General features: G+C 41.3%; 1 protein-coding gene across 3 annotated transcripts in view; it reads left to right on the top strand.

Annotated features, from left to right (window-relative positions):
- DPP4 (dipeptidyl peptidase 4) overlaps nt 1-27,875 on the top strand; it is an 81,487-nt gene that overhangs the window by 49,597 nt on the left and 4,015 nt on the right. For all 3 annotated transcript variants that reach the window (XM_044242208.1, XM_044242207.1, XM_044242209.1), the window contains 12 exons: nt 1,315-1,359; nt 3,841-3,948; nt 4,216-4,283; nt 5,409-5,462; nt 5,832-5,953; nt 7,899-7,946; nt 8,213-8,311; nt 10,669-10,738; nt 13,103-13,297; nt 15,865-15,919; nt 16,500-16,599; nt 19,680-19,744. In XM_044242208.1, the coding sequence (XP_044098143.1) occupies nt 1,315-1,359; nt 3,841-3,948; nt 4,216-4,283; nt 5,409-5,462; nt 5,832-5,953; nt 7,899-7,946; nt 8,213-8,311; nt 10,669-10,738; nt 13,103-13,297; nt 15,865-15,919; nt 16,500-16,599; nt 19,680-19,744 (1,029 nt within the window). The remainder of the gene's footprint in view (nt 1-1,314; nt 1,360-3,840; nt 3,949-4,215; nt 4,284-5,408; nt 5,463-5,831; nt 5,954-7,898; nt 7,947-8,212; nt 8,312-10,668; nt 10,739-13,102; nt 13,298-15,864; nt 15,920-16,499; nt 16,600-19,679; nt 19,745-27,875) is intronic.

The following is a 27,875-nucleotide window of genomic DNA, read 5'->3' as shown; positions in this document are numbered from 1 at the left end:
CAGCAGTCAACAACTTTAGAACATAAATAGATAACAACCAGGCAGAGAGGGTGGCAACATTAAGACAAAGGCAAGTGTTAATTCAACCTTGAGGTGCTGGGGACGGGGGCAGGGCATTCCCCACAAGAAACCACAAGGTTCAGCCAAGCTAGTGAATCGGGATTAAAGCCCCTTTGGGATCCAGCAGCCTCAGGAGGGGCAATGTCCAGGGAAGGGTTAGTGACATATGTGAAGGGCACCTCTCCAAACCCTTTTCTGGTAATGGGTTCTGTGCTTACGTGCCTCCCCCTCTACACACTCCCCACCTGGTTGGGCACAGTGAAGATTCTTGCTTCAGAAAGCTTGGGCACCCCTTGTCTTGATTTGTCAATTCATTTATTTATACAGCAAACAATGAATACCTACGCCCCAAGTTCTGTGAACAGCTCTGGATTTAAAACAAACAGAAACAAACCAATGAGACAACATGCTGGTCCCTAAAAGGTGGTTATTTTAGTAGGGAATACCATTAGGATAATCCATAATAATAGACACCATTTCTTGAACACTCAGGGTAGCCAGAAACTGTGGAGACAGGGGTTCTGAGAGGTTAAGAAGGTCACGTGACAGCCGGACTCCAAACTAGGAGTGAGAACTGGTGAGAACTGAGGGTGGAAGTAGGCTGAGGCTCAGGTGTCGCTCTGAGGGGTTCGGACTTACTTGTAAGTCCGAGCTATTTCTAGATGTTAAATAGGACAGGATCCTAATGAGCTAGAACTGTCGTCTGTTGCCACATGAGGTCAGTGGGGGTTGAGCAGACTGGAAGAGGAGAAGAGAGGCAGGGTCTCTCCAAGTGGGAGGTCAGGGCAGTGGACCAAGGGAAACCTGACGAGGATGAAGAGGATGAGGGGAGTCAAAGAACCAGGAGGCAGGGGCTGAGGAGGTGGCTCTGAGGAGAGGAGGCATCTAGAGTGACTCCCAAGTCTCTGGCTTGGGTGAGCAGTGGCACCAAGCAGAGGAGCAAAGGCGTCGGAACAAGCCGGTGAGGATGGAGGCAAGATAAAGGACATCATCTTCTGTGCCGTGCGTGTTGAATTGAAAATGCCAGGGGAGCTTCCAGGGCCACATATAGAAGACAGAGCTCTAGGCAAGAGAGGTAAAGGTCCTGATGCAATCCTATAAACAATATGAGCACAAATACAATTATATAAATGGAGATAGTTTTCGATTATTTTAAGTATAATTTTGCTTCTATTACCACGAGTTGCAGATAAAAAACAGAATTAATACCTCACTTCTCTCTGAAATGCTGCCCTTGTATTTTTCCCTCTCTAGGCACAAGAACACACTGAAATGAGTACCACTGGCTGGGTTGGAAGAGTAAGTGCTTTGAGTTATTCGTTTTTTGTGGTCTGGATCAGATACTCAGAGCTATTTGATATGTATATATACCAAAGTAGGGCCCTATGTTATTTGCTATTAATAGAGCTATTACCTGACCTATTTCTCAAAATATTTAAATGCTCCCTGCGGAGATGTCTTTTCTTTTCTTTCTTTTTTTTTTTTTTTTTAAGATTTTATTTATTTATTTGACAGAGAGAGAGACCACAAGTAGACAGACAGAGGGGGAAGCAGGTTCTCTGCTGAGCAGAGAGCCCGATGCGGGGCTCTATCCCAGGACCCTGAGATCATGACCTGAACCGAAGGCAGAGGCTTAACCCACTGAGCCACCCAGGCGCCCCAGAGATGTCTTTTCATGGGGAATACAGATCACACTCAGTGGGAAAAAGGAACAGGACAGGTGAAAAGTTGAGAGCAGACAAAACAAAAGACATACTCTAGGCAGACGGTAGCTCCTGAAAAGTTAAAAAGCAACCACTGCTGAAAAGCAGCTAAGATGCTGAAGATGCCCACTGAGCTCACCTCTAAAGGCCTGTGCTCTGGAGGCAGCAAACATGGCTTCCACCCACAGTTTACACAGATGAGGAAGGAGCCGTGGCTCTACGTGGCGGCAACTCAGCAGCGACTGCATCCATCCAGCAACCCTGCTGTGCACCCCCCTTTGGAGGAACTCATACTCGTGTGGCTTCACGCTTTACTAGGCCCCAGATGCAGAGTGGTATCCAAGAAATCACGGTGACCCGCAGAGACTTGTCACGCTTCTCATTTGTGCTGCGAGCGCTATGCCTTGGGCAGAATCACCAACCGTGAGGCCACCGGACCATGGAAGGAAACACGTTATGGAAGGATCTCTAGCCGTTGTGGCCCCTCACAGAAAGACGATGAATAAATCTCCCGTAATTCTTGTGACCACTTCTACTAAGCCCCCTTTAAGAGAGAAACAAAGGGACCGAAAGAAAAAGAAAATGTAAAGATTTCCTTCACATCTCTTGGGGCAGAGAGGGGAGGCCCGCGGTCCAGAAACAGGACCCCTTCCAGCTGGGCTCAGAGCTCCGATAGCATTCACACGTCCCTTTTCTTCAGGCTTTGATTGGGCAGAGGGGAGAGGTTTGCCAACATGAAAAGTGGTTTCCTCCATGGCAAGAGACACGCTACACTTCCTCACGACTCTTTGAAAAAAATATGTTTTTTCCTCTCTGTATTTAACCAGACAGATGCCACTTTTCACACATTTCTACTAGGCACAACTCCATCCAGGGGAAACAGGGAAATGTATTAAAAAGATAAGGCTGTGAACACAGGTCTAGAGAGGGGAATGTGTTTCAGAGCTCTGTAATGAGAACACCAAGTGTACTGCACGCTTCAGTTTGCTCCATAAATGAATCCACTTTGAATCACTAAATAGAAGAGGGAAGCATTTTTCTTCCTTCCCAAAATGGGAGCTGATAAGAGAGGAAACATCGAGGGTAAAGTGAACCAACAATTTTAAAAGACCATCTCCTACCTGCTCGCAAATGTAGTAAGGAAATCGAAGTCGTAAAGCGACATATTCCTTTCAGGCTGGGGTAGATATTCTTCTGCTGAAACTACATTATGTTCTGAGAACGATCTTTTATTGAACCGTGAAAAATGGAAATTTTATACTCTATTTCCATACAACTACTTTTTTGGTAAATTGTTGATCCTATTTAGCAAAATGAAAAGGCATACAATAAAAATGGTAACTATAAGAATGTTTCCACGTGAAATACACAACAGACATTCCTTACAGTATCCAGTCCAGAAATGGTTAAAGAGATTTTGGCTTTCAAAAAGAAATATGTATTTTAAAAGGAGGAAACGAATCCCTCAAATTAAAAACCACCTCTTATCTGAAACAGTAAAAATAATAGTCTGTTTGAAACAAACAAACCAAACAGAAAGCAATCGCTCACGGATGCCAGGAGGGAAGGGGCGAGGGGAATGGGCAAAATAGGTGAAGGAAATTAAGATGTACGAACTCCCAGTTATAACAGTAATAATAATAGTCTGTTTCAAGAAAGCACATCTGTGACACTGAGGAAATTTACTTCTTAAAAATGAAAGACAAACGCTAAGCTTTGCACATTTATAGCCAGAAGTCATAGAGTCATCCTTCATAGAGAGATGTCCAGAGATAACAATACCACGGCTACGTGTTGAGAGTCCTGCGTAAGCCTCTTTACGTGCTTTCTCTCGCTTACTCCACGTAAAGAATCCTCTGAGAGAGATCTTTTTGTCTGCATTTTCTAGAAGGAGAATTTCCTTTCGAGACACTCTGGTTTCTTTTGAGACACTCTGGTTTCACTTGGCAAGTAAATGAAGCATGGGTTTTGGGCAGAGGTGTTGAGAGGACTTTCAAAAACTAAAGTTGGTGCTCAGATGAGACTGATGTGCCCTCATCTGGTTTTTTGTTTTGTTTTGTTTTCTATTGTTCTGTAGTTCAGGCCTTCAGAACCTCATTTTACCTCTGATGGGAAGAGCTTCTACAAGATCATCAGCAACCAAGATGGCTACAAACACATTTGCCTATTCCAAATAGATAAGCAAGTAAGTATTCTTACATAATTTATTTCGGGTTGATCTCTTTTTTAATGAGACTAAGTTGAAGGGGAAATCATTTAGTAAAGTCACTCAGTATGTATCAATAATCCGGCTGATCGAACTTCTGGAGTGGCGTCTGGAGGATGTTGGGATAGGGAGGAGAAACCCAAGGAGAGTAAGATCATCTAAATTGCTGCTATAAAAGATTCAACCCTCCACTTCAATTAGAGAGTTTAATAAACATCTTTTCTTAAAAAAAAAAAATCCCATCAGGATTGCACGTTCATTACAAAAGGAGCTTGGGAAGTCATCGGAATAGAAGCTCTCACCAGTGATTACCTGTGAGTATTCTAATAATGGATAGGAGGCAAACATACTCGTTGCAATCACACCCTCTATGCCCAGAAATAGGGGAAAATCTCCTACAAATAAAGAATAGTCTATTTGGAATGTGTTCAGTACTTTTTTTCTTTTAACATACGGAAGCCTTAATGATTTTCACATATGCTTAGCAGACTTGATACCCTGCCACCAAGCAGCTCTACCTCTTGCTCTTACCTGCTTTACATTAGCAGAGCTGCAGCCTCTTTTTCTTAAGCGTCTTGGAGCACCGCACCAGCATAGGGGCATTTTGTTACATTTTAACTGGCACCGGATTTTTGGAAGGCTTAGAGAGGCTATTTCATTTTATCTGTCCACATCTCGGCCTTTCTCTGGAAAACGGAAAGCTTTGCCGAGGCTGTCAACTACCATGCACGAGTTGGTGGAAAGGGAGTGTTATTTTCCATTAGAATCTAAGGCATTTCTAGAATTCATTATCGGGTCTCACTAGGGACTATCGTTGCCACTGCCCAAAGCAGTTTTTGAAAGACATCCTTAGAAGGGGCTCTGCTCCTGTCAGAAAGATGGGGTTCCTGCCGTCCAGTAGCTTGGGCCATAAAAACAGAAAATACGGAAAACAATGTAGGTATGTGGTTGTCCAGCCTTACTTTTCTCACAAAAGACCTTTTTTGAGTTTTTACTTGGCACTTGAATGACCGGATCAATCCCTGCATCCAGATATTTTAGTCTGCTTTAAAAATGGAATCTCTGGGGCGCCTGGGTGGCTCAGTGGGTTAAAGCCTCTGCCTTCGGCTCAGGTCATGATCCCAGAGTCCTGGGATTGAGCCCCGCATCAGGCTCTCTAATCAGTGGGAAGCCTGCTTCCTCCTCTCTCTCTCTCTGACTGCCTCTCCGCTTACTTGTGATCTCTCTTTCTGTCAAATAAATAAATAAAATTTTTTAAAACAAAAAGTGAAATCTCTTATTTAGAGATGACGGGAAACATGACTTCTGGGACAGAGGGGGCAGGGAAGAACGATAGGATAAGGGCCAGCATGAATGTTTGGTGTTGAGTCAAATAGAGTGTACTTGACTTTTTTTTTAAAAAACATAATTAATATATATTTCATTTGTTTTCTTTCCAGATACTACATCAGTAATGAATATAAAGGAATGCCAGGAGGAAGAAATCTTTATAAGTAAGAACTGAATCAAATTGTTGACTTGAATCTTTCTAGCTGAAGAGCACTTTCTGATTTTGTTTTTGTTTTTGCTTTTTTCCGTGCCTTAAGTAACTGAAGTTGTGAGCACTTTAATTCCCTTATAAATCAAACCCCGGTGTCAACAAAAGGGAATGACTTTATTAGGTGTTTTGTGCTATTCCCAAACAATGGAAAGTTTGAGGTTATTATGAATTAATTCATGTATTTGTTGAACATTAAAAAAGAAAATGTTTTGAGCATTGCCTTAGCATTCTGATACCTTTAAAACTAAAATATGGCATTATTCAATTCTGTCTTTTCATTTATTCTTTCATCAAGCACTTAATTTCCACCATTGGTTCACAGAATCCAACTGAGCGACTACACAAAGGTGACATGCCTGAGTTGTGAGCTGAATCCAGAAAGATGTCAGTACTATTCTGTGTCATTTAGTAAAGAGGCAAAGTACTATCAGCTGAGGTGTTCGGGTAAGTGTGAACTGCCAAGGGGAGAGCAGCACAGGTACCACCATGTCGGTCTGTCTATCTGAAGTGGTTCCTTGCATTCCTGCATGCTTTTCCTGCTTTCCAAAGGCAACCAACTGAGCCACCCAGGCATCCCCCTCCCGGCTCATTCTGCCCATCTTTCCCTTTCTGTGTCCAGTCTGGGAAACACTCTTTCTGCCCTGCTTAGTTTTCTCCTCTTGAATCTGAGGAGCTCTTGAAATCACCTGCCTCCTTCTCTTCAAGCATATCTAAGTGGTAAGTTAACCACCTTTCCTCCCATTCTAACCAAGAGAGTTGCATGGCTTGCTTTTGACTGAACACACAACAAATATACACACACTGGAGACTATGTATAGCTGAGGTACTTCATTTTACACACACACACACAAACACACATTTTTTATTGTATATTTTTTCATTATTATTTTGTGCACTTGCCCCTTTAGATGAGAAAAATGTATGTGAGTGGTGTCTGTCACCCACCCTGCTCACGGCTCCATCTTCTGTTGCTTTTTTATTATTGTTTTCTTTATTGTTAATGAAGAAACTCGGCAAGGACAGACCACGGCACCTCCACAGGCCACACAGCTATTAAGAGGCACAACAGGATTCAAGCACAGGTCTCTACCTCCTGAGCCCTCCTGAGCCCTCCAATAAGCCCTCTGCTAGATGACTTCTCAAAGTGAAAGAATCTGGATATTCTGAAAAAGAATTATCCCTTACGGGAAAGAGACCTCCAAACCACCTATCAGAACCTTTATTTACAAGCACATTTTCTTTATTATTACATCTTTCTCTCTCTTTCTTTCTTTCTTTCTTTTTTTTTCCTATGACTGTTTTTAGTCACCATTGCTTGGGCAGACACTTTATACTAGGAACTGTGCTAAAAGTTTTATATTTGTAGTCTTGTTTGATTCTTAAGAAAACTCTATAAAGTAGATATTATTCTCCTTTTATATGTAAAAAGATCAAAACATAGATATATTGTCACACAGCAGGTAAGCCAGGGTTCAAACCCAGGTCTTTCTAATGCCTTCACTGTGGTTTTGATCAAGAGTAAAACATTAATATTATCTAAATGCATCAAAATTAAATAGCTCACCAAATAGCTTTTCTATACATTACCTTCTAGTCTGCAACTACCACAGTTGGGATAAATAGTGAAGATATGTTCATGCGAGAAAAACACTTTTGCATGCCAGAAAGGAATCGCTTATCCAAGTGAGGCACTGTGCAGATGTGCCCCCTGGCTCACGACTCCGTGGGGTGGAGGCAGCGGGAGGGAAATCCGCCCCTCCCCCTGGCAGAGGCTGGCTCCAGAGCTCCGCCCTAAGGGCGGGGCCGGAGAGCGGCGTGGTCATTGCCAGACGGTCGCTTTAGGGCTGGGAAAGAAAAATACCAGTGTCAGGGGTTCTTTGGCTTAGTTCACAGTTGAGGAAACGGAGGCAGCATGCCCAAGGCACTCAACCGGGCCAGAGGTTCATTTTCTGCTTCATTCTACTGAGCCTTGTAACTTTTCGGTAATCCTTCTTAATCTCAAATTGCATCTATTTTGGGCCCCTGGGTGGCTCAGTTGGTTAAGTGATTGTCTTCGGCTCAGGTCATGATCCTGGGGTCACAGGATCGAGTTCCGCATCAGGCTCCCTGCATGGCAGGGAGTCTGCTTCTCCCTCTGACCCTTCCTCTTCTCATGCGCTCTCTCACATAAATAAAGTAAGTCTTTAAAAAAAAAAAAAATGCCCCTATTTCAAAGAGGAAAAACAGCTAACTTAGTAAGTCCCTCGTCTACAGTGATATTTATTCTATCACAGTTATTTGGTATTAAAATCATATCAAAGTTAAGTTGTATCAAATGGCCATTTTTGACAAAAATATGTTATTTTCTTTTCTTAAAAAGCCTCACCTAAAACATTTTTCCTGTTAACAGGTCCTGGTCTGCCCCTCTATACTCTGCATAGGAGCAGTGACGATAAAGGTATTTTCTAGCATTTTACTTTTCCTTTGCTTCTTAGTGTGTGTGAATAGGATCAACATGTATTTAGAATAGTGAGGTGTGTGTTTTGTGTTTTTGTTTTGTTTTGTTTTGTTTTTTGCCTTAGTGTTTAAACAATGATTTGAACTCAAGGTTTATAATCTAATGTATAGTCCCATCAGTGAATTGCCACTTGTTCATTAGCTCTTTGCACAATCCGAATTCTTCACATTGTTAATGAATTACTGCCGTCTGGAATATTTGTTTAGAACTGAGAGTCCTGGAAGACAATTCAGCTTTGGATAAAATGCTGCAGGATGTCCAGATGCCCTCAAAAAAACTGGATTTCATTATTTTGAATCAAACAAGTAAGTTGAATTTCTTTAGGAATAGAACTATTCCTGGAAACACCAATAAAAATATAACTAAACGTGATAATTTGATCTGAAAATACACATTTTATGTTATATGTACTTCTAATTTGAGGTTATTTTTCCTGTGAAAAATTTTGTTATGAGAACTGTTAGTTTTTCATTCTTTTTGTTTTAAAATAGAATACCAGTCTATGTAAAAGTTATTCTGTTAAAAGGAAAACATTTGGAAAAAAAAATACACACTATTGCTACTTTGGTTTCATTCTGTTAGTAACTCTGTTCTACTATAAAGTATTAATTGAGTGTTTAACTTAGTGTTATCCTGATATATTTTACTTATAACCCAAAGAGATTAAAAAAAAATTCTGAAGTGATTGTATAAAAAAATTAAGGTTGGCTGTAAAATGTTAAAACTTCAATCTCAGGAGAGAAATGTTGAATTTTTCCTGACCTTCTCCCTGCCACAGTTAGCCTGGTCCCTGTGCTGGATGCCTGAACAGGAATGGTGTGCAGGAACCACTGAGAAAGGGGGTGAAGAGAGGTGATCTTTGAGTAGGAAAGTTTGTAGTTTATTCATTTGTCTTTGTTTGCTGTTTTTCCCATTAAGAGCTAATTACTCATGGGAGATGGGGGGATCCATCAAGATTGATTTAAGTTTTTTTTTTGTTTTTTTTTAAATATAGGAATAATAATATAAAAGATGCAAAAAGATCCAGTAGTAAAGATCCATCCAATTTTAAATGGCAGGAAAAGCGCTGGGGAGTAGAGGGTACTTGGGAAGAAGAGCTTAGAGCAGGGCTACTGAAACTCAACATGCGTATGAATCACCTGGCACCTTGTTAAGGATCTGTGATCCAACAAGGCAGGGTGAGCCCAGGGTTTGTAATTCGCTCTTAGGTGATGCCGGTGATGCTGGCATGATGGCCAAGGACTTAGAGTTCGGGAGAGCCACCTGGGCTGCTAGGACAGAAGGTGCTGCTTACTGAGATTTGAAAGACAGTGGGGGACCCGGGAGTTTTTGGCTCAGGGAAACCACAGGGTTGGATGGACAAACTGATAGAGAGGAGAGTGAGGCTGGGTCTGCCGGAGCTGGACAGTCCAGCTGGGGGGTGGTTGTACATTCAAACTCCAGGAAGTGGGGTAGGGGGGTGTTGAGGAGGGGCAGAAGGAGGTGGGACTGGGGATTACAGAGAACCTGGCACCCCACCCAAAGCGGGGTGGGGACAGTATCTTCAGAGAGATGGAACTAAGACACTTCTAATCAACTAGGACAAATTCAAAGGAGAGAGCAAATGGTGGGTTTGGCATATTTATTTAAAACATCATGATCAACACATCGTTTGACATTCTACTGCAAAAGAAGAAAGACTTAAATTTTTGTTCTTATAAGCACATTTAGTCAGAAGGGATATATTTAAAATATAAAATCCAAATTGAAGAGAAATCTATCTATATAAAGATCTTACTCTTAAACCTTTCTTTTTTTCCTCAACTAAAATAATTTTAACAACAACAAAAAAAAAGAAAGAAAGAAAGAAAAGAAAGATAAACATAAAGAAGAAGCAGCTCTAGTGATAGAGATTTTTTTCCCCTATAGGTTAAATCTACTGAAGCTGGAAATAATCTGATTAAAATATAGGACATCTCTCGATCTCTCTCTTTTTAAGATTTATTAATCTAACTCATCATCTTAACTTGGGAGCAAAGGAAACCAATTCATTATTTATGGACAAATTTTATTAAACTGATGCTAAATCAAGCACATAGAATTAAACAGATCTGCAGATCATACAGAACGTACACAGCAGTCTGCTCCATGTAAACCTGATTTCATTCTGTGAAACACAGAGCTGAAAATGGGAACTCAGCTTTGCGGTCTGGGATGGCAATAAGAATTACAAAAATGTTATTAAATCAGAATTTTAAAATAGAATTGGGGCCAACTAAAAATCCTAAACATCTTCAAGGAAATTCAAGAAGAGGAAAACATTTTGGAGGAAAACTTAGAACATAAGCCATAAACAAACTAGATAAGTAGATCAGATGCCAAAGAACAGAATCATAAAAACAAAACATTAGCAATTCTAAGATGCACTTTTATTTTACAAGGCACCAATATATTTAATAGATATATTAAAAACAACTTTATTGCTTTCATCTTAACTAGTATTCTAACCTGAAAGAGAATATTTTCATATTTTAAAGACATACTGAATCTAAGCAGTTCATTTTCTTTTTCTATCATAATTTAACAAATTGTTGAATATTAGCTATGATTTATTACCGCACAGACACCTAGATCATGTGCTAATAATTACTCATAATTTACTAATGAATCTTTCTTTGTTTAGAATTCTGGTATCAGATGATCTTGCCTCCTCATTTTGATACATCCAAGAAATATCCTCTACTAATAGATGTGTAAGTATTCAAGAGGAGGGAATACATTAGAAGTTAACTATTAGACATCTTTTACTTAGTGCAGCTTACAGAAAATTAAAGCCGAATGCATCCTTTGTCTCTTCCTGAATCACTGTGAAGCAATTTGACTATGTCCTTCCATTTTGCAATCACATACCCAAACCTTTGTTTTCTACCATCTTTCGAATGAAGAAAGACACCCTTCTGTCGTAATGACATATGGTCCTTTAGTTTTGATTTTTTTCTCTGAACTACAAGGGAATTCCAAAGGAATTTTCAGGTCACCAGTTTTATCTTTACCTTATAAACATTTTAACATGAGAGATGGGTATTAATAGCCTTCAACCCTAAACTTCAACCCTAAACTTGCCCACACGTCACCATTAGTGGCTTTTGATGCATTAAGACATCAAGTTTCTCTGCCTTTAGTTCCTGAAATACCACTGCTGCCTGGTAGCTTTCATTCCCCTCTTTGGTGAAGATATGATGTGATATAGGAAATTGTTCATTACAATCCAGACTTCTTCAAGTCTCAGAAAAAGTTCTGAAGTCACACATCTTTGAACAGTAAATGTAAACTCATGCAAACTCTAAATGTGGCATCTTCGTAAAGTGTTTTTGATAATGACTGGGAATACATTTTACTTTAATCCTTCTAATATTGCCCTGACCTCACACATAATGCCACAACACCGCTCCTCCTGTCCTAGATTGTCTCATTTCCTTATATAAAAATAAGACAAAAACAAACCCAACAAATGTGCCCGCTGTGGGCTGCCTGCCAGGTGATTTGCAAACAGCTGTGAGGAGTTCTATTGGGCCCATTATACAGAAAAGGAAACTGAGACTCGAGAACATCACTTTTCCGTGTAACCACCACCACCAAAAACAGAAGCGAGGTGTTAGCATCCAACACAGCCTTGTTGTCCTGTATTTACAGTTCCATGTAAACAAAACATAAAACCTCAGAGAAAGAGAAAAAGGTATTTTAAATTTCCAGATGTACTGTTTGATTTTCAGTAAGCCTAACTTTGACTACAGTGACATTAATTTGCTTTGGGCGTTAGCCCCAATAAAGGAAAACAGATATTTTAGGAAAGAGTGAGACTTTTATCCTCTTCAGCTCCCCAGTGAGGAAAAAACATGGTAAATTTACTGCCTGTTTCTTTTTAATTGTTTTCCTCTTCCCATCCTTAGATGTCCAAATCTTTGTTTTCTGTTTTTAAAAATAATGTTGTTTAATCTTAGGGGGTAGAGTAACTTGACACATAACTAATATTAAGAGAATTTATTACCCTACACAATCTAAAATCATTGAAAGGACCAAGGCATTTCACACGTTGTTAAAAAATGTTTACTCTCCCAAGAAATTCATGAATGCATTCTTCTTTTTAAATTTAGAATGTTACAATATTTAGTTTACAGTGAAAGTAATACAATGTTTGTTTAAAACCAAAGCTCTTTTGACTTCCATCCCTAGGAAGAACAAAGGCATGCAAATGGAGGGGACAGTGAGCAGACCAGTAGGAGAGATGGGGTGGGAGGAAGAGGTACTGGAGAAGGTCTGCGTCCAGGAGCCCCATAGATCATGCAAAGGTGACATGTTTAAGTGAGATGCAAGGAGCTATTGGGAAATTGTCTTGATTAACACATGGCAATGACTGGGCTTGTTGGAGATTGTGCACCCAGCTGTGTGGGAGTGGGGTCTAGCCTGTACAGATTGCAGATAGCAGGGAGTTAAGCTCGTTGATAAATAGAATGCAGTTGTCAATATCGCCTACTTCTTTCTGCTTTGAAGTTTTGAGGAATAGTGGTCATTCATACCTTGGCTCACTCCACAGTGACTTGTGGAGCCTTGGTGTGCAACCTCGTGCTGGAACTTGGTGGGGGTGGAATGCAATGCATATCATGCAGCAGTCAAGCCCTCCTTCGGGAAGTTCCAGCCTAGGAAATACCCATGTAGCGTAGGAGTGCTTGCAAGCTGGGGGGAAAGGATATAGTCAAAGCTGCATTTATTGTCATCCTCATTAATTTTTCATAACACATCCCTATCTCAATTATTAAGTATTTATTTCTTTGATTTTTAAGAAATATACGACTTAGAAAATGTTGGTCTATGAAGTCTGTGTTTGATACTGATCTTCAAAGGTAAAACTGATGGGCATCTTTGAAGGAAACACACAGCCATTATAGTCATGTTGCCAAGTTTTAGAGGAACCATGTTGAACACCCTGGTGGCTGGCACAATTTCAGCCTCATGGTCGGGAAAGACGCATACTTCTTGTCCACAGGGACTAGAAACACAGGCACTCCTCATTTGATTCAGAAAAACCACAAAGGCTAACAATTTGGGATTTTTCACAGATATGCAGGCCCGTGTAGTCAAAAAGCAGACGCTATCTTCAGACTCAACTGGGCTACTTACCTTGCAAGCACAGAAAACATTATCGTAGCTAGCTTTGATGGCAGAGGAAGTGGTTACCAAGGAGATAAGATCATGCACGCAGTCAACAGAAGACTGGGAACATTTGAAGTTGAAGATCAAATTGAAGCAGCCAGGTGAGTGACTAGGAGATGAATCCGAAGGTCATCTGATTCTTCTCTCTCAATTTATATTTTAAAGTTGTAAAGTGGAAAGAATGTCAGGTGTTCTAGGGGAAGTCATTTATGTTTGGGGTACATTTTTAGTGAAGATATAACACTTAGATAAAAATGTATGTCATTAGAGACTTATATAAAGGTTAAAAAAGACTTATTTCTTAAATTCCTCTCTGTGACTCTAGAAAGGAGTTGGTGTACGTGTTACCACCTTCTGGGAACAGAGACTCAAAACTCATCAAACACATGGGCAAACTGAGGAATAAATGCTCCCCTGGGGTAAACATCTAACTAAACAAGTGGACCATCCCTGTAGTCAATGGCAAGTGAAGGAGTCCAGTGTACTTGCACAGCATAGGAAGCTACATTACATGTGACAGCTATCTGTCCTAGGAGTGGCTCCTACAGTCGGGATGAAGGTTACTCTGCCACTTGGGGAGAATTGTGGGGCACAGCCATCTTTGCTCACAATTATGAGAGCTTCAGTAAGTATGAATCACATCTCATTCTGGTGCTTTCTAGTCAGAGTCCACAGATAAATGTTGTGGTCTGGCTTGGGAGAGATGTTACTGATGAATAATGGTTCCCACGTAGCACACGTGTACATGGGCAGTGTTTTACCTGTATTGTCATGGGAACTGCACAGCACCCTTAGGAGGTGAGGATCTGTATCCCATGCTTCAGGTAGAAAATGCAGGCTCTTAGGTTCAGTAATTTGCCAGGGAAAGTCATAATCTAAATCAAGGTCTCCAACTCAACTCAGATGCTTTCTCCAGTTCAGCCGTGCTCAACTGGCAAATAGGAAATGCAGTCTTTGAGTTTCTATAACCAAGTGCCTGGATGTCTGGGGAAGCATGACAAGTGGTTGATTTAAAATAATGTTAAGAAATCATAAACTAGGAAATGCAGAAAAATTATGAATGGTGAGATGGGTGGAGGAAAATGCCTTTAAAAACCAGAAACAACCAAAGAGACGAGAAGAGGACAATTGATTTAAGTGTCCCTAAGTCTCTTACACCATAGTTAATGATGAGAAATTTTCCTTCAAAGCCAAATAGAGAGAAAGAGAAGTTTAGATTCAAGAGAGACGATAAACGGTTCAGGAGTAGGGCTGTCATATTTTAAAACTAAAATTGTATTTATCCAGACTGATCCTCTCTGAGAGAGGGTGGAGTGTCGGGGCTTCTCAAATCCAAAATTACATAATTGGGTATCCACAATATACATCTCCAGTTTAAAAAGTTAATGAGATGTAGTGTATTTATACAGTAGAATGCTAATTCAGCAACTAAAGAGAGGTGTATACTGCAGTGTAGATGAATCTCACAGGCTGTTGAATGAGAGAAGCCAGGCATGAAAGTGTATCTCTTGCATGACCCATTTTATATAAAGTCCAAAACCAAGCACAAATTGGAATCATATAAAAGGAAAACATTTCTTTTTTTTTTTTTTCTTTTTGCAAAGGGAAAATGACCCAGAGGCTTCTGGGGCATGATAATGCACTCTCTCTCAGTTCAAGGATATGCTTGTTCTGTAAGGTTTATCAATTTGTACACTCATGCTTTGGTGCACATTTCTATACATATATGTATACTAAGTTCTAAAAGTTTACAGGGAGAAAGATAATGAGTTGAAAATGATGTACTTCTAATTTTTCTAATACTGTTTAACTTGGGGCCGCCTAAGCCATATCTATAATTGAGAACACAAAAGTTCCTAAAGTCACGTATAGGCCAATGCAAGGGTCCTCACCCCCCATCAGTACTACAAAGGTTAAAGAGCCGCATTTGCTAGATTGCTTCTTAAAGCAAACAAATTACCTTTTGATGTAAAAGATTTTAAATGTGCGTGCACAAAACATTTTTCTTATTTCTTTAACGGGGTACAAATCCTGAGCACAGTTTAATGGCAAAAAGACTTCTTAATCCATCAAGGAAAGATTGCTTCCTACTTAACGGTGCTCAGCTAACTAATCAACACCCAGCAGAAGAAGGGATTTATTTAGATAATGGTGTTTAAGTTCTCAGGTAGGGGGCCCAGAGACCTTCCTAAGCCCTACCCAGATGTTCTCTGTGCCCCTCTACTTCTCCATTGCGGGGGCAGCCTCTCTTCAACTGAAAAACATCTGGAGAGATTTAAATTCAATTATGTAAAGAAAAGTGCATCTGGGCTGCAAATTTTTATATAAAGCTGTGAAAAAAACTGCCAGGATTTGTTTTCTGCGAATCATACACACACACACACACACACACACATACACACACACACACACACACACAAACACACAGACAAAATTTTTATGGACTCCAACAAAAGTAAACCTTGTTCATCTGGCTCTTAAGTTAAAAAAAAAAAAAAAGTAGACATCCATCTCAAGTGCTTATTTGATTGTTGGCCGTAATTAATCTTAGGTCCCATCAGGAACAAACAGCAAATGGCAGGGTTTCACATTTGTGTCCTTATGTACTTATGCTAGTTTTCTATATATAATGCAATATTAATTCGTGGACTTTTTCCATGTATTTTAGACAGTTTTCAAAAATGGGATTTGTGGATGACAAGCGGATCGCAATTTGGGGCTGGGTGAGTATTTGGCTATGAATCTGTGTCCATATAGTTAGTGATTATAACCCAGAGCATGATAATGTATCTTTGGCATGTAAATATTTAGAGATGAAAATCAGGCATTTTTAATCTAAGAAGTCCCCGATAAAATGTCTTAGAACTCTAGGTGGTCAGTTCCTGCTAGTCAGGTGTATATCTCTGCTTACTATGATTAAGGAGGAGGGTTTGGGAAGTAAGGAAGGTAGAGAAAGAGGGAGAGAGTTTGGGAAGGAGAGCAGGAGAGAGGGAAGGAGGGTGATTTTTCTCATGAGTCAAAGTCAGTAAAGATCTAGTGTAGATTGATCTTTTTTTTTAAGTACTGCCGGCAATTTTTTGATGCTTTTCCCACTTAGACCTATCAAGCAAAGGGACCAGGGCTCTGAAAGTGTAGTCTTTAGATATTGTCCAATTAAGGCCAATTTAAGCCCTTCTCTACCATGCTTTCTATCTCTAAAGAGGCACAGTATATAAAGATGTGAGAAATATGGAAACTGCGACTCGCTTACCATATGTCCTGAATTCCTTTACCTCTATAAAAATAACCATTTCCATTCCTTAGTCATATGGAGGGTACGTAACCTCCATGGTCCTGGGAGCCGGCAGTGGCGTGTTCAAGTGTGGAATAGCTGTGGCACCTGTCTCACGGTGGGAGTACTATGGTATGTCATTACTTTAAGGTAAAAAAGATACAGAGTGTTGACCTTCAGGTTTCAAGGACAAAACCATTCCTTTTTGAGTTTCACTGTTTCTATAGGAAATAAGCTTATTCATTGTAGATGTGCCTTATAGATACCTATAATCAAATGATCTCTCTTATTTATTCTGCTATTGTGAAAGTCTAGGTGGTATTGTTATCTATATACTTAGTCATCAACAAATTCTGTTTTCTAAATTTCAGAATATCCGTAATGCTACATTTCGGCAGATAAGCCCTTCTTTATCTTATTTGAGTTTGGGTTTTGGGGCTTCATATATTAACTGAATAAAAGAAGCATTTTTTTTTTTCTTTCAGTAAAGGTCAAATAAAGAAGGGCTTTGGATGGAAAGATGGGAGTAAGGATTGGGGGAATTCATGGGCTGTCTGTTTTATTTCCCCCACTGTCTCTAAGTTAGTGAAAACTACTCTAGGATCTCTTCTTCATCACTGAGAAATAATTCTATAATGCATCATACACACGTAAGACTTTAATTCCCCAGGGAGAGAGAGTAAACATTGGAACAGTAGGTAGGGGCAAAGAGTCAGAAGTGGTGAGAAGATGAATTATTTTTCTGTATCTTTTCAGACCTCATCTCAAGTACTTTATGTGATAGACTCATTGAAACAAATATGCTCATTACATATTTTCCCCCCATTGTATGGTAGTACCAATCTTGTAGAAAACCCTTTTTTAAAGGCCAAGAACATCCAGCGTAATAAATAAATAAATAAATAAATAAATATTTCTATCTTTCTTTAAAAAAAAAAATGGAAATCATACTTCTGATTCAGTCCACACACGATGGATTTGTTTTCATAATACTTTCCTGCTTCCTACTAATTATGCTGTTGGATAGCTTGTTTTTGGAGACCTCTGGTGGTCAATAAAATAATAGAAGCCATCTTTGTGAGTTTAGAAGTGTAATGATTAAAAAAAAAAGATAAAATTTAAAAAAAGAAGTGTAATGATAAAAGAACTTCATTAAATATATTTAGATCAAGTCAACTTTCTAGACATAAGCACTTTCTAGAGATCTTACATATGTATTAATTTGAGAAATTTTACTCACAGATCAGATAGAAGGAATACATAACTGGTATTTCAGAGGTGCATTTGTAAAAGTTTATAGCACCTATATTATGTATTTTTAAAATACTCTTATTAAAATTTCAGGGGTTCCTGGGTGGCTCAGCCATTAGGCATTTGATTTCAGTTTAGGGTTGTGAGATCTAGCCCTGCGCTGGTCTGGCCGTGGAGAGTGCTTAAGAGTCTCTCTTTCCTTCTCCCTCTGCCTCCTCCTCCCCTCGCCGCTCATGCGCACACACTTGCGCGCTCTTCTCTCTCTCTCTCTCTCTAAAAAAGAAAAAAATATATTTCAGCTCTTCTCACAAATGTAAACCTGATTAACATAATAAAAAAGAAGTATAATGTTCTAGGACAAGAATTGAAGTCTGCTGTTGTTTCAGGAAAAATTTATTCTGCCCTTAAAGGCTATTTTCAAACCTCCTTTCACATATCCAACCTATATTATTCATATTTAAATGTTGAAAGATATGAACATTTTATGAAGATCTTGTATTTTTAAATGTCCCTTAAAATATTGTATTTTCTGTATTAGTGTCCTCTAGATATGTAAAATTACATGTATTCTGTATTCCTTTTAATCAAAAGGATAAAATGTTGAGGTTACTCATTTTGAAAGATGTATTTTGATTTCCATAGAACAGGCATAAAGGATACATTTGAAATAACTAACACTCATTATCAGTGTAGTTCTTAATGATGCCAGTCGTTCAGAAAGGGTTAGAGTGTTGCTTAAGGTTGTTGTTTAGATAATATATTCATTTAAAGAATTAATGAGATCAGTACTGAACTACCTGTACGATTTGCAGTGAAATTCATCATTAACATAAACAGCACAATGACAGCATATTATTTTATATTTAATCTGTTTACTATAATCTGGTCACTGGAGGGGGCACCTTTCAAAGCAATTACTTCAGATTTTTAAAGTTATTTTGGAATTCAGCCACAGAAAATCATAAAATTTTCTCATGTATATTTTAGGATATATCTATAAAATTTTTAAAAATAGTGCAAAAACATGTTTCATTATCCAAAATAACCAAACCAATTATGTATCTTGTTTTTAGCCATACTTATAGATAAAAGAGCTTACTTCATTTCAGCAGATATTAGTGTGATTTTTTTCATAATACAAAATCACAAAATGGGCAAAACAAATGTTTGACTTGCACTGTGATGGAGTAACTGAGCTAATACGGGGATCTTCAGTGAATAAGTGATAACTTAACTCTTTGTTTTCATTATAATGAATTTTAAACTGCCCAAAAAATATGATTTAAATAAGCAACTAGTAATTGAACGTTAAGGGATTTCCAAAAGAAAATTAGGGCATATATTTGTGTCAGGACCAAAAATTCAAGAAATTTGAGGCATTAAATGACTTCCTAATTAAGATTCTTGGAAAGGATCAGATGATAATGGTAAAAGCCCTTACTTTTCAGCTCTTAACATATGAGTTTTCTGCAGATGGATTTTTTTTTTTAAAGATTTATTTATTTATTTATTTGAGACAGTGACGTGAGTGAGAGAGCAGGGCAAGGGGAAGAGGGAGGGACCAAGGGGGATGGAGAAGGTAACTCCCTGCTGAGCCCAAAGTGGGGCTTGATCCCAGAATCCCTGGATCCTGACCTGAGCCAAAGGCAGATGCTTAACCAACTGAGCCGCCCAGATACCCTCAGTAGATGGATTATTGACTGGGTTTAAATCATCTAGTTTGATCTCCCTCTACTTTCATTCGTTCCAGCTGAGCATGGAAAGGCATGAGTCTGAGCTGGTATCCAGCTGCATTAACAAGCCAAAACAAACAAACAAACAAACAAAAAACCTGATCTTGAGGAGATGCTACATATCCACACACAAGTAATGACATATGAAAGCACAAAAAGTCACCCAGTAAGAAAAAGAAAAGTTTATTATATGAGTTAACTATTTTTACATTTTTTTTTTCATCACAGACTCAGTGTATACAGAACGTTACATGGGGCTCCCAACTCCTGAGGACAATCTTGACTATTACAGGGTAAGAGATAAGAAACTAGATCTATTTTATAACCTATTTATAAGTTTGTTTAAGAACATTTTTAAGTGTATCTATTCTAGAAAATATATATTTTTTATTTCCAACAAAATTCTTGTTAAAAAGAAATAACACAGGTGGTTTAGAGATACTCCACTAGCTTCCCCTACTATATTCTGCATTAATTAAAGACTTTATCGTATGCTATATAGGTCACAATATGCATTCATTTGGAAATACAAAGCAACACCAGATAATTACTTTAATTATAAAAATTTCATTTAGAAAACATGTCAAATTCGACATATTCCTTTAAAGCCCAGAAGACTCCTTAAACCTTTAGCTATATATTAGATTTTCTATGGTATTGTAATTAAGATGTATGTACAAGCTTTTAATTTTCCTATTCATAGCCAACTATGTAGTTTGCTCAAACAAGATTGGAGTAAAGTAGGTGAAGAGGATGGTTGGGCAGTGCCCTGAAGCGCTCTGGAAGCCACAGTGCATAGCCTCCAGCGGGGTTGGCTGACGGGGAACCCGTGGCAGGTTGCTCTCAGGCTACAGCTTTTGAAATGTGGCCTGGAAGCCACCATGGTTGGCAGCCACACGTGCTAGTGTGGAGGCCACCACTGAGCCAGAGCACGGTCTCTGGTGTCACACTGAGGTAGCTGCAAGTGCCAGCCTAACTCTTAGAGACCCTTGTAGCACTTTGGCCCTTCCAGAACTTTCCCGAGTTGCTCTGTCATGGTTGTCGAAAACAATGAAGTCAGTCGTCTCGTGGTTTACATTCGCCAAAGGAAAGTTAAAACGCTTTTTGGGACAATGAATTAAAAAGTAAGAAAAACAAGAATAAGTTAACACAATTTCTTATCTGGGCCACAACTCTCAATACACGGGCTTCGTATGAGTGCCTTGCTCCGAGCAGTATGGGTGCATTTTCATAAGATGCCACCATTCCTATAGATTCTGAAGCTATGTGATCAAAACCCACTAAAACTCAAAATTTCTAGTTTTCCAATGTAAGTATACACAGTTTCATTTTATCTCTTTCAGTTTTGTTTAGGAAGGCTTAGGCAGAGGGGGTGCGGGGAGGAGGACGTGGTTTGGTCCGTGTCTGCCTGTGTGTTTTCCAGTCAAGATAGAAAAGCAACAACCTGTAAAGTGAGATGCACCGATCAACTTCTGCTACCAAGCAGCCCCAGAATCAGGTTGTCCCCATTTCTGCCAGTTGTCCTCCATAATACTTTGGACTCAATTCTTCCCATTCTTTCTCTTCCACGTCCAGTAAGCTTGCCTTAAACGGCCTTTTTGTTCTTCATCAGTCTCCGCATTACCACTGTCACATGACTGTGTGCTTTTCTACTAATAGAAAAGGGGACCCGTTGGTGTCCCCTTAGCTTGTCTTTCTCTGCCCCCGTCTTTACCACAATGGGGCATGAGATTAATCCCCACGGCTCCACATACAACACTTTCATGGATCTTCCATGTGACTACTGGAATTCTTTGACCAGATGCTTTCATCCCTCTTACAATGGTCCAGTCTGCTTATAATAGTCACTGTCCTCTGACTGTTTCTGGGCCTTTCCCTTTTATGCCGTGGTCTTCTGTTCCCGCTGCCTGCAATGTCATTTCCCCTATATCTCCATTTAATAGGAAATTGGTGCTGCTCTTCGGACAGGCTGGCATCCCCTCTCGACTCTCATGACATTCTCCTGTATCTTAATCTTCAGTTTCTCTTTCTTGGACCCATGGTTCTTGCGAACCCCCGTTTCTCTTCTGCACGATGATTAACTGTTCACATCTCTACTCAACACTGAATTCTTTAGACGACCCAGTATGAAGTATAACCCTTAAAAACCTTTCATGATTGAAGAATTTTTAAAGGAAAATGTTGTTTTAAAAATTGCCTGTCTCCCTTAATTCTCTCATCTTACATCTGGAATTTTCTTGCCCCTAACCTGACCAGGATGCTGACCTTTGAAAGCCGTCCCTCTTGTGGTATGCTCTATTTGCTGAGTTGCTGAAGGGCTTTCTCAAGTACCCCAAATCCTAAAATTCTCAAAACAGAGATGTACTTACTGTCCAGGACCCCAGCCCTGGCTCTAGAACAGGGTGGATGTTGAGTCAAAAGTTCATTTCTAAAATCCCATCCCGAAAAGCCTTTGAACCTAGAGGCACAGGGTCAGGTCCAAACCCTGACATCGAGGGATGTCCACAGCACCTGCCCTGATTCTCTACTTCTCTCGGTGCACATCAGCAGACAGCCAGCAAGGTCTTTCCTTTTCAGCCGTCCCTTCCCTCTTTAGGATGATTCGTTCTAATCTACCCTTTCATCCTGAGTCTTTTTCCAGATTTCCCCAGAGGCTCCTCATCCCTGCATTGAGCCCCCCCACCCCCCACCCCCGCCCCAATCCCCACCCGCCCGGAGGTGGCCATGTTCGTCTCTCCCCTTAGGTGTTCGCTGCGTGAGGTAGTCATGTAAATAGAAGTCACTTCCCACTGCCAATGGCAACACACGCACACTGGGTGCACCGAGTCACTCTTCCACTTCACTGCACAGATGGCACCCGAGGACTGTTTAATCCTTCCACGCCAGGAGTCGAGTTTTCTTGGCACCAGATTCAGTGCTGGCAATGGACACATTAAAACTGCCAGTACCAGGGAGCTAAAGGTTCCCAATGTGTTACTCGGAGGAACGATTTGGGCGGGCGAGAGTTAAGGTGTGGAGGGAGAGGGAGGCGAAGAAGGCTCCCTGAATTGTTTCCACCCTGGTAAGTTGCTTCCTCCGAGTGTGGAGAGCCGAATCTAAGTGCCTATATTTGGTGCACAGCAGGCTTTAGAATAAAGCTGCCCTCCTTTGTTTTTTAAATAAGCCTGTGCTTTTGTCTCTGGCAAGAATACATTCAAAGATTCTATTTTCCTCCAAGGCCCCAGCTGCCCCTCTGGACCCCATCTTTTACTTTTCTTTCCCAGGTTGTTTTTATTTCTCTCTCTCTCCTTCTCTCCCTCTCTCTCCCCCTCCTCCCACCCTTTTGGAAAAGACAAAGAAGACAATTCCTGAGAGGCTTTCAGTACCCTGTGCCTGTCTATGGGTCAGAAGGAAATATTTTGAAAATGATTCCCATTTCATTTGGCCCACTGACTCTCTGCAGGACATCCAGGACAGGAAGGACCAAAACGTAGAATAAGCAAGGCCCTGATCTTTGTCTACATTTGCAGCTAATGAATCGTCGATACCAGAATTATAGCCTTTCTAAGAAAAGACAGTCTTTAATTTAAAAAAAAAAATGAGAAAAAGGATTCATTATTAGGTCATTGATGACCCAGATTTGGAAGAATTTGGAGAAACCCACATCATCAAAGGAAGCACATTTTAGGAAAGAAAGGTCCTACTTATGATTTAGGAAAGAAATTCCAGAAACCATTTGAATACACCAGTGGAATAGGTAGGGATGCCATGTATAGTTGTTCAGCTTGTGCACTGCTGAAAACTAGTCCATGTTTCATTCACTAAGGCATGGACGTCTGACACTGCACACAACCAAAAGGAATGCTTTTTCCTCTTCTTACAAAGATACCATATAGATTAGCAGACCCAGGATTAAGGCTCAGACCCAGTGCAGTGACATGAGCAGTGACCCTATGAGATCCTTTGTAGATAATCACCCCCCACTGCCAAGTGAAAGAAACACTATCAAAGGCAGTGGAGCTCTGCGGAAACATCTTTTCTGCAGTGAGTCTCAGCCCACAGCAGACCAAAATGGCAGCACAGGTTTAAGCAAAGGAATTAGATAGGCTACAAGAAAACCCTTACCCCCAATAGCAAAAAGCAAATAACAACCGCAGCTACACCTTGAGTTACTGGTACTCACTAACATTGACAGGTGGTCCTCCGTGTGGTCAACCGTAGGTCTTTTAGTCAAACCTATTTGAAAAATGAACAAATAGTAAACTGACACTCACCCATTCAAGGTGCCTGGTATTTTCATTGTTCAAAAGTTGATTGCCTTGTTGGTGAGCGAAGACATGCACGCAAAATTATCGAAGAGAAATAAAAGAGAGTAGGTAGGGAAGCATGAACTCAGATATGACAGAGTGCCCCCTAGGTATGGAAAAGAGAAGTTGTTCCCTAATTGTGACAAGCCCCAGGGATTTTGTCCTTTGGGAGCATGTAGGACAGGGTAGGGAAGTGGCCAAGAAGTCCGTGTTTCACCTCCCTCCACCCCCCCCCCAAGATCCTCTCAACTCCTGGCGGGGAGGAATCCAGTTTCATTTATTTCATTCTTTTTTTTTTTTTTTTTCCATTTATTCCTTAAGTGCTTCTACGGGCAGACATGATTCTAAGCTCTTTACTCAGATTATTAGGTTCGGTTCTCCCTCAGATTCTCTGGGATAAGTGCTCTAATGATCTTCATTTTATTGACACTGAAACTGAGGCACAAAAATGTTACATAACATGTAGATGCTGAGGGGTAGGAGTGGGAGGGGCACTTGCGTGAAGCCAATAAAGAAAGACTTCGGAAATAAAGAGGGAGAGCGTAGACGCTCTCCGTGGGTTGCAGAGAGGGGCAAGGCAGAGCAGCACAACCACACATGAGTAGCAGGTACAGCTGGTTTTCTGGGGATCTGTGAAGCAGGTTGGATGAACCGACGGGATAACATGGAAGCGAGGCTGTGGGAAGAGCAGGCCAAATGGTGGCCTATAAGGCAGGACGTAGACTGGGCCGGGAATGGATTTATGGATCCGCAGAGAAGCAGAAGATCAAGGGCAGGAGAAATGGGGCCCAAGTCCTGAGCCTTGTTGCCAAGAGAAGAGGGCAGCCTGGAACACACAGAAGGGACTGATTTAACTTGTAGAGGAGATTTATTTTGCATTTTGCTCAAAATTTGATAGGCTTTTGGCAAGTGTATGAAACAGTCATAGATTTGGCAGTCTTCTGCTAGCAGATTTGAAATGTTCAATCCTTAAGAACTGCTGCATCGTTAGGTTATGCAAAACAGGGTGCAATTTTGTAAATATGCCATCTTGTACTGATTTGACATTTGTTCTATTATCCCAGAATATGCCAAAGGGAGAGAGACCTTCAGATTTAAGCCAAACCTTAACTTGTTTGTTGAGTGCTGATAAAATGTTGACTGCTGTGTGATCTTTAAAGAAGCCAGTGTTGCTTGGTGAGGACTGAGGTAGAGCCCCCTGTCGGGTTGACGGGCTCCCTCTTCCCTTGGCATCTCCCGGATACAGTTGTTTGATAGATGTAAACAAGGAAAACATCCGATATAGTGGGTTGAAATCATCTTTTTCTTAAAAATGTTCTCTGGCCTCTGTTTTCTGCGGCATTAATGGTGTTTCCCAAAATAGCATTACTTAATGCTGTTTGTGAGGTTTTGGTTGCAAGCGGGAGACAGCACAGAGGAAGTCAGCGCACCCGTGGTATCTCACTGACGTGCTGGGTTGTCCGTTAGACCAGTGGCCGTTTGCCGTTTCCATGAAAGCCTGGAAATGGTGATGAGTTAGTTGTTGGCTGGGCCATGAAGGGACACAAGGACGTAAGGTTAAGGGGAACGGACTTCGGAGCTGGACCTCTACTCAAATTTGGTTTCCACCATTGACTAGCAGTGTGAGCTCGGGGAGGTGACCTAAGCTCTCTGAACCTCAGTTTCCTCATCTGGATAACGGGGATCATCAAGCTGACCTCACAGGTTATTGAAAGGATTAAATGGGACCCCTGTGCCTGCCCCGAGAGAAGCTTTCGAAACACGGCAACTGCCGCCATCATCGTCCTCAGGAAGCCAGTTGTCGTTATGGTTCCTCGATGGCACAGGGGTGGCTTAAAAATTGTTAGAACTTCTGTTCCTTACAGTACTTCCCCGCTCTTATCAGCTCTCTCTTTATTTCAAAAATACAAAGATTTATTTGCTGGAAGGTAACTGAGGAACCAGCGTGATCCAACAAGCAGCTACAGATGGTTCTTCTCAGGGCTTGAAGGAAAAGCTCCTCACAGAGATGCTGTGGAATCGGCACTGCCACTGGACCAATCCTTCCCACTTCGTTTTGCCAGACTGTTGCTGACAGCGGGGCTCTCCGGAAGTTTCTAGCCTCGGGAGAGTGCCAACTGCACCACCATTGCATCCTTGCCCATTTATCACTCTGAGCTTCCTTTTTAGTAGCTGGTGATAGACTATTCGGCTTCTAACTTAGTCATCCATTTCCTTTTCTATTTCTGTTTCCATCGATAGGCAAATGGGGATTATCCTATTTTCCTGGGTTAAAATAGCACGGTGATATTATTTCCGATTATTAACCACATCTTCGGTTAAGGCACGCATCTCTTTCTCTGGCTCCGGGGGTGGCCTTCCATACGGCAGACCACCGAGGGTCTCTCTTGATGGAGAAGCCAGGATTCTCGGTCCAGTAGGGAATGATGGGTGGTGCCAGACACACGGTGCCACAGCCGCATCTTTGGGGTAGTGGGGGGATGCTGCCTGCCGCCTGAGAGCCCAAGAGAGGGTGCGCACCTCCAGGCTGCCCATCGGCCTGGCCACCTTGCGCCAGGAGGCCCCTCTGGAAGCTTCTCCCGGGGAGCAGGGGGAAGCGTGTATGGAAAGGGCACACCTAGCTCACCATTGCAGGGGAGGCTTTTGTTTTATTTTTCTCGTGCTGCATTAAAGTATTTGTCTTTCTTTCTTTGTAGTGTAATATTGTTAATGTAAAACAATTTGCATCATGACACTTTTATCACAGTTTTCGTCTTTTTCTCAGTATGTTGCATTTCTCACCATGTCTAGTTCATCACAGCTACAGTGTGTACATCACAACATTTATCTTAGGCTCAGGGTTTTACTTGTTTATAAAAATTGTCTTCTTTCAGCCTGTATTCACTCCATTTAAGAAAAAAAAAGGCAGCCAGAAACTGTTTTGGTCCAAACTCCAGTAGTTATCACATTCCTTGCTAACTGTCCTGCGTATTTATATGTCTCCTAACTATTACTCTATGTTTCAATGACATTTCTCAGTTTTATGGCTCGTGGAGGTTGTAGGAGCAGCTTTCGCTGTTCAAGCTGCCAAGCCAGGAAGGCCCGTGGGGCTTCTGGAGGTGAGGCGTCAGGACGGAGCTGCCCGCATGGGTCGGGTCTCCGTGTGGTAGTTGCGTGTGTTGGGGGAGCAGAACGCTAGGTTCAGGGTTGGGGGGGACGGCGGCAGAGCGAGTGGCAGTTGGGGGGCAAGGCTGTGAGCAGAACTGGCCAGAGGATGGCCGGGGTGGGGGGCCTGTGGCTCCCATGATGGGTGTTTGCTGGTGGTGGGGGAGCCCCAGCGTCTGGCAGCTCAAGCTCAAAAATCCTCCTTTGTCTTTGGGGGAGATTGATTTTGACCCTTTCCTCTCTGGAGAGCAGACACTGCTCAGGGTTCTTGCTGCTGCATTGGGCTCTGCAGCAGCTGTACAATGGGAAAAACCTGCCTTGCAAACCTTGGGGGCTGGGGGGCCTTGCAGACCCGCTCTCTTTTGATTCCTTCAGTCTACGCAGGCATGGGAACCCTGCACAGGGATACCCAGGGTACTCGTGCGGGGCAGATTCTGGGCCCGTTAAGTTACTTCTCACTGTTCCTTTGCTGGAAGATCACATCATGAGCAGTTTGGAATTTTCGTGGCCTCGGGGCAGCATAGTAAGTAAAAAGAGGTTCTGCCATCAGACTTTGTGTCCGGCTCTGACACTTCCTACAGATGTAACCTAGTATGAGTTCCTGCTTCTGAATCTTGGGGTCTCCATGGAGAAAGCAGGATTGCTGTAGACCTATCTCAGAGGAATGTTGGTAGGGTGAAACAGAGCAGTGCTTCTTACAAACACTCCTGTTCTACAGAAGACCAGACTCAGGGAGCAGCATGTCTCCGGGCGCACAGCTCACCGATGTTGAAGCTGGGGCTAGACTCCACATCCAACACCTTAGCCCTATCCCCTTCCTGCCAGACCATCCATGTTCCCATCAAAAAACACCAAGCTGGTGTTAGCTACAAAGGGATCTGTAAAATACCTTGGCGCTCGTAAAGTTGACTTTGATTTACCAAGGTGCTAAAGGATTAATCGCTGGATGAACTTTAAACCTATATGAAAACTGCTGGGCCCTCCTTCTGCCCAA

The sequence above is a fragment of the Neovison vison genome, chromosome 3 (genome assembly GCF_020171115.1).
Source record: "Neovison vison isolate M4711 chromosome 3, ASM_NN_V1, whole genome shotgun sequence".
Taxonomy (NCBI): Eukaryota; Metazoa; Chordata; class Mammalia; order Carnivora; family Mustelidae; genus Neogale; species Neogale vison.
This window is presented reverse-complemented; position numbering and strand designations above follow the sequence as displayed.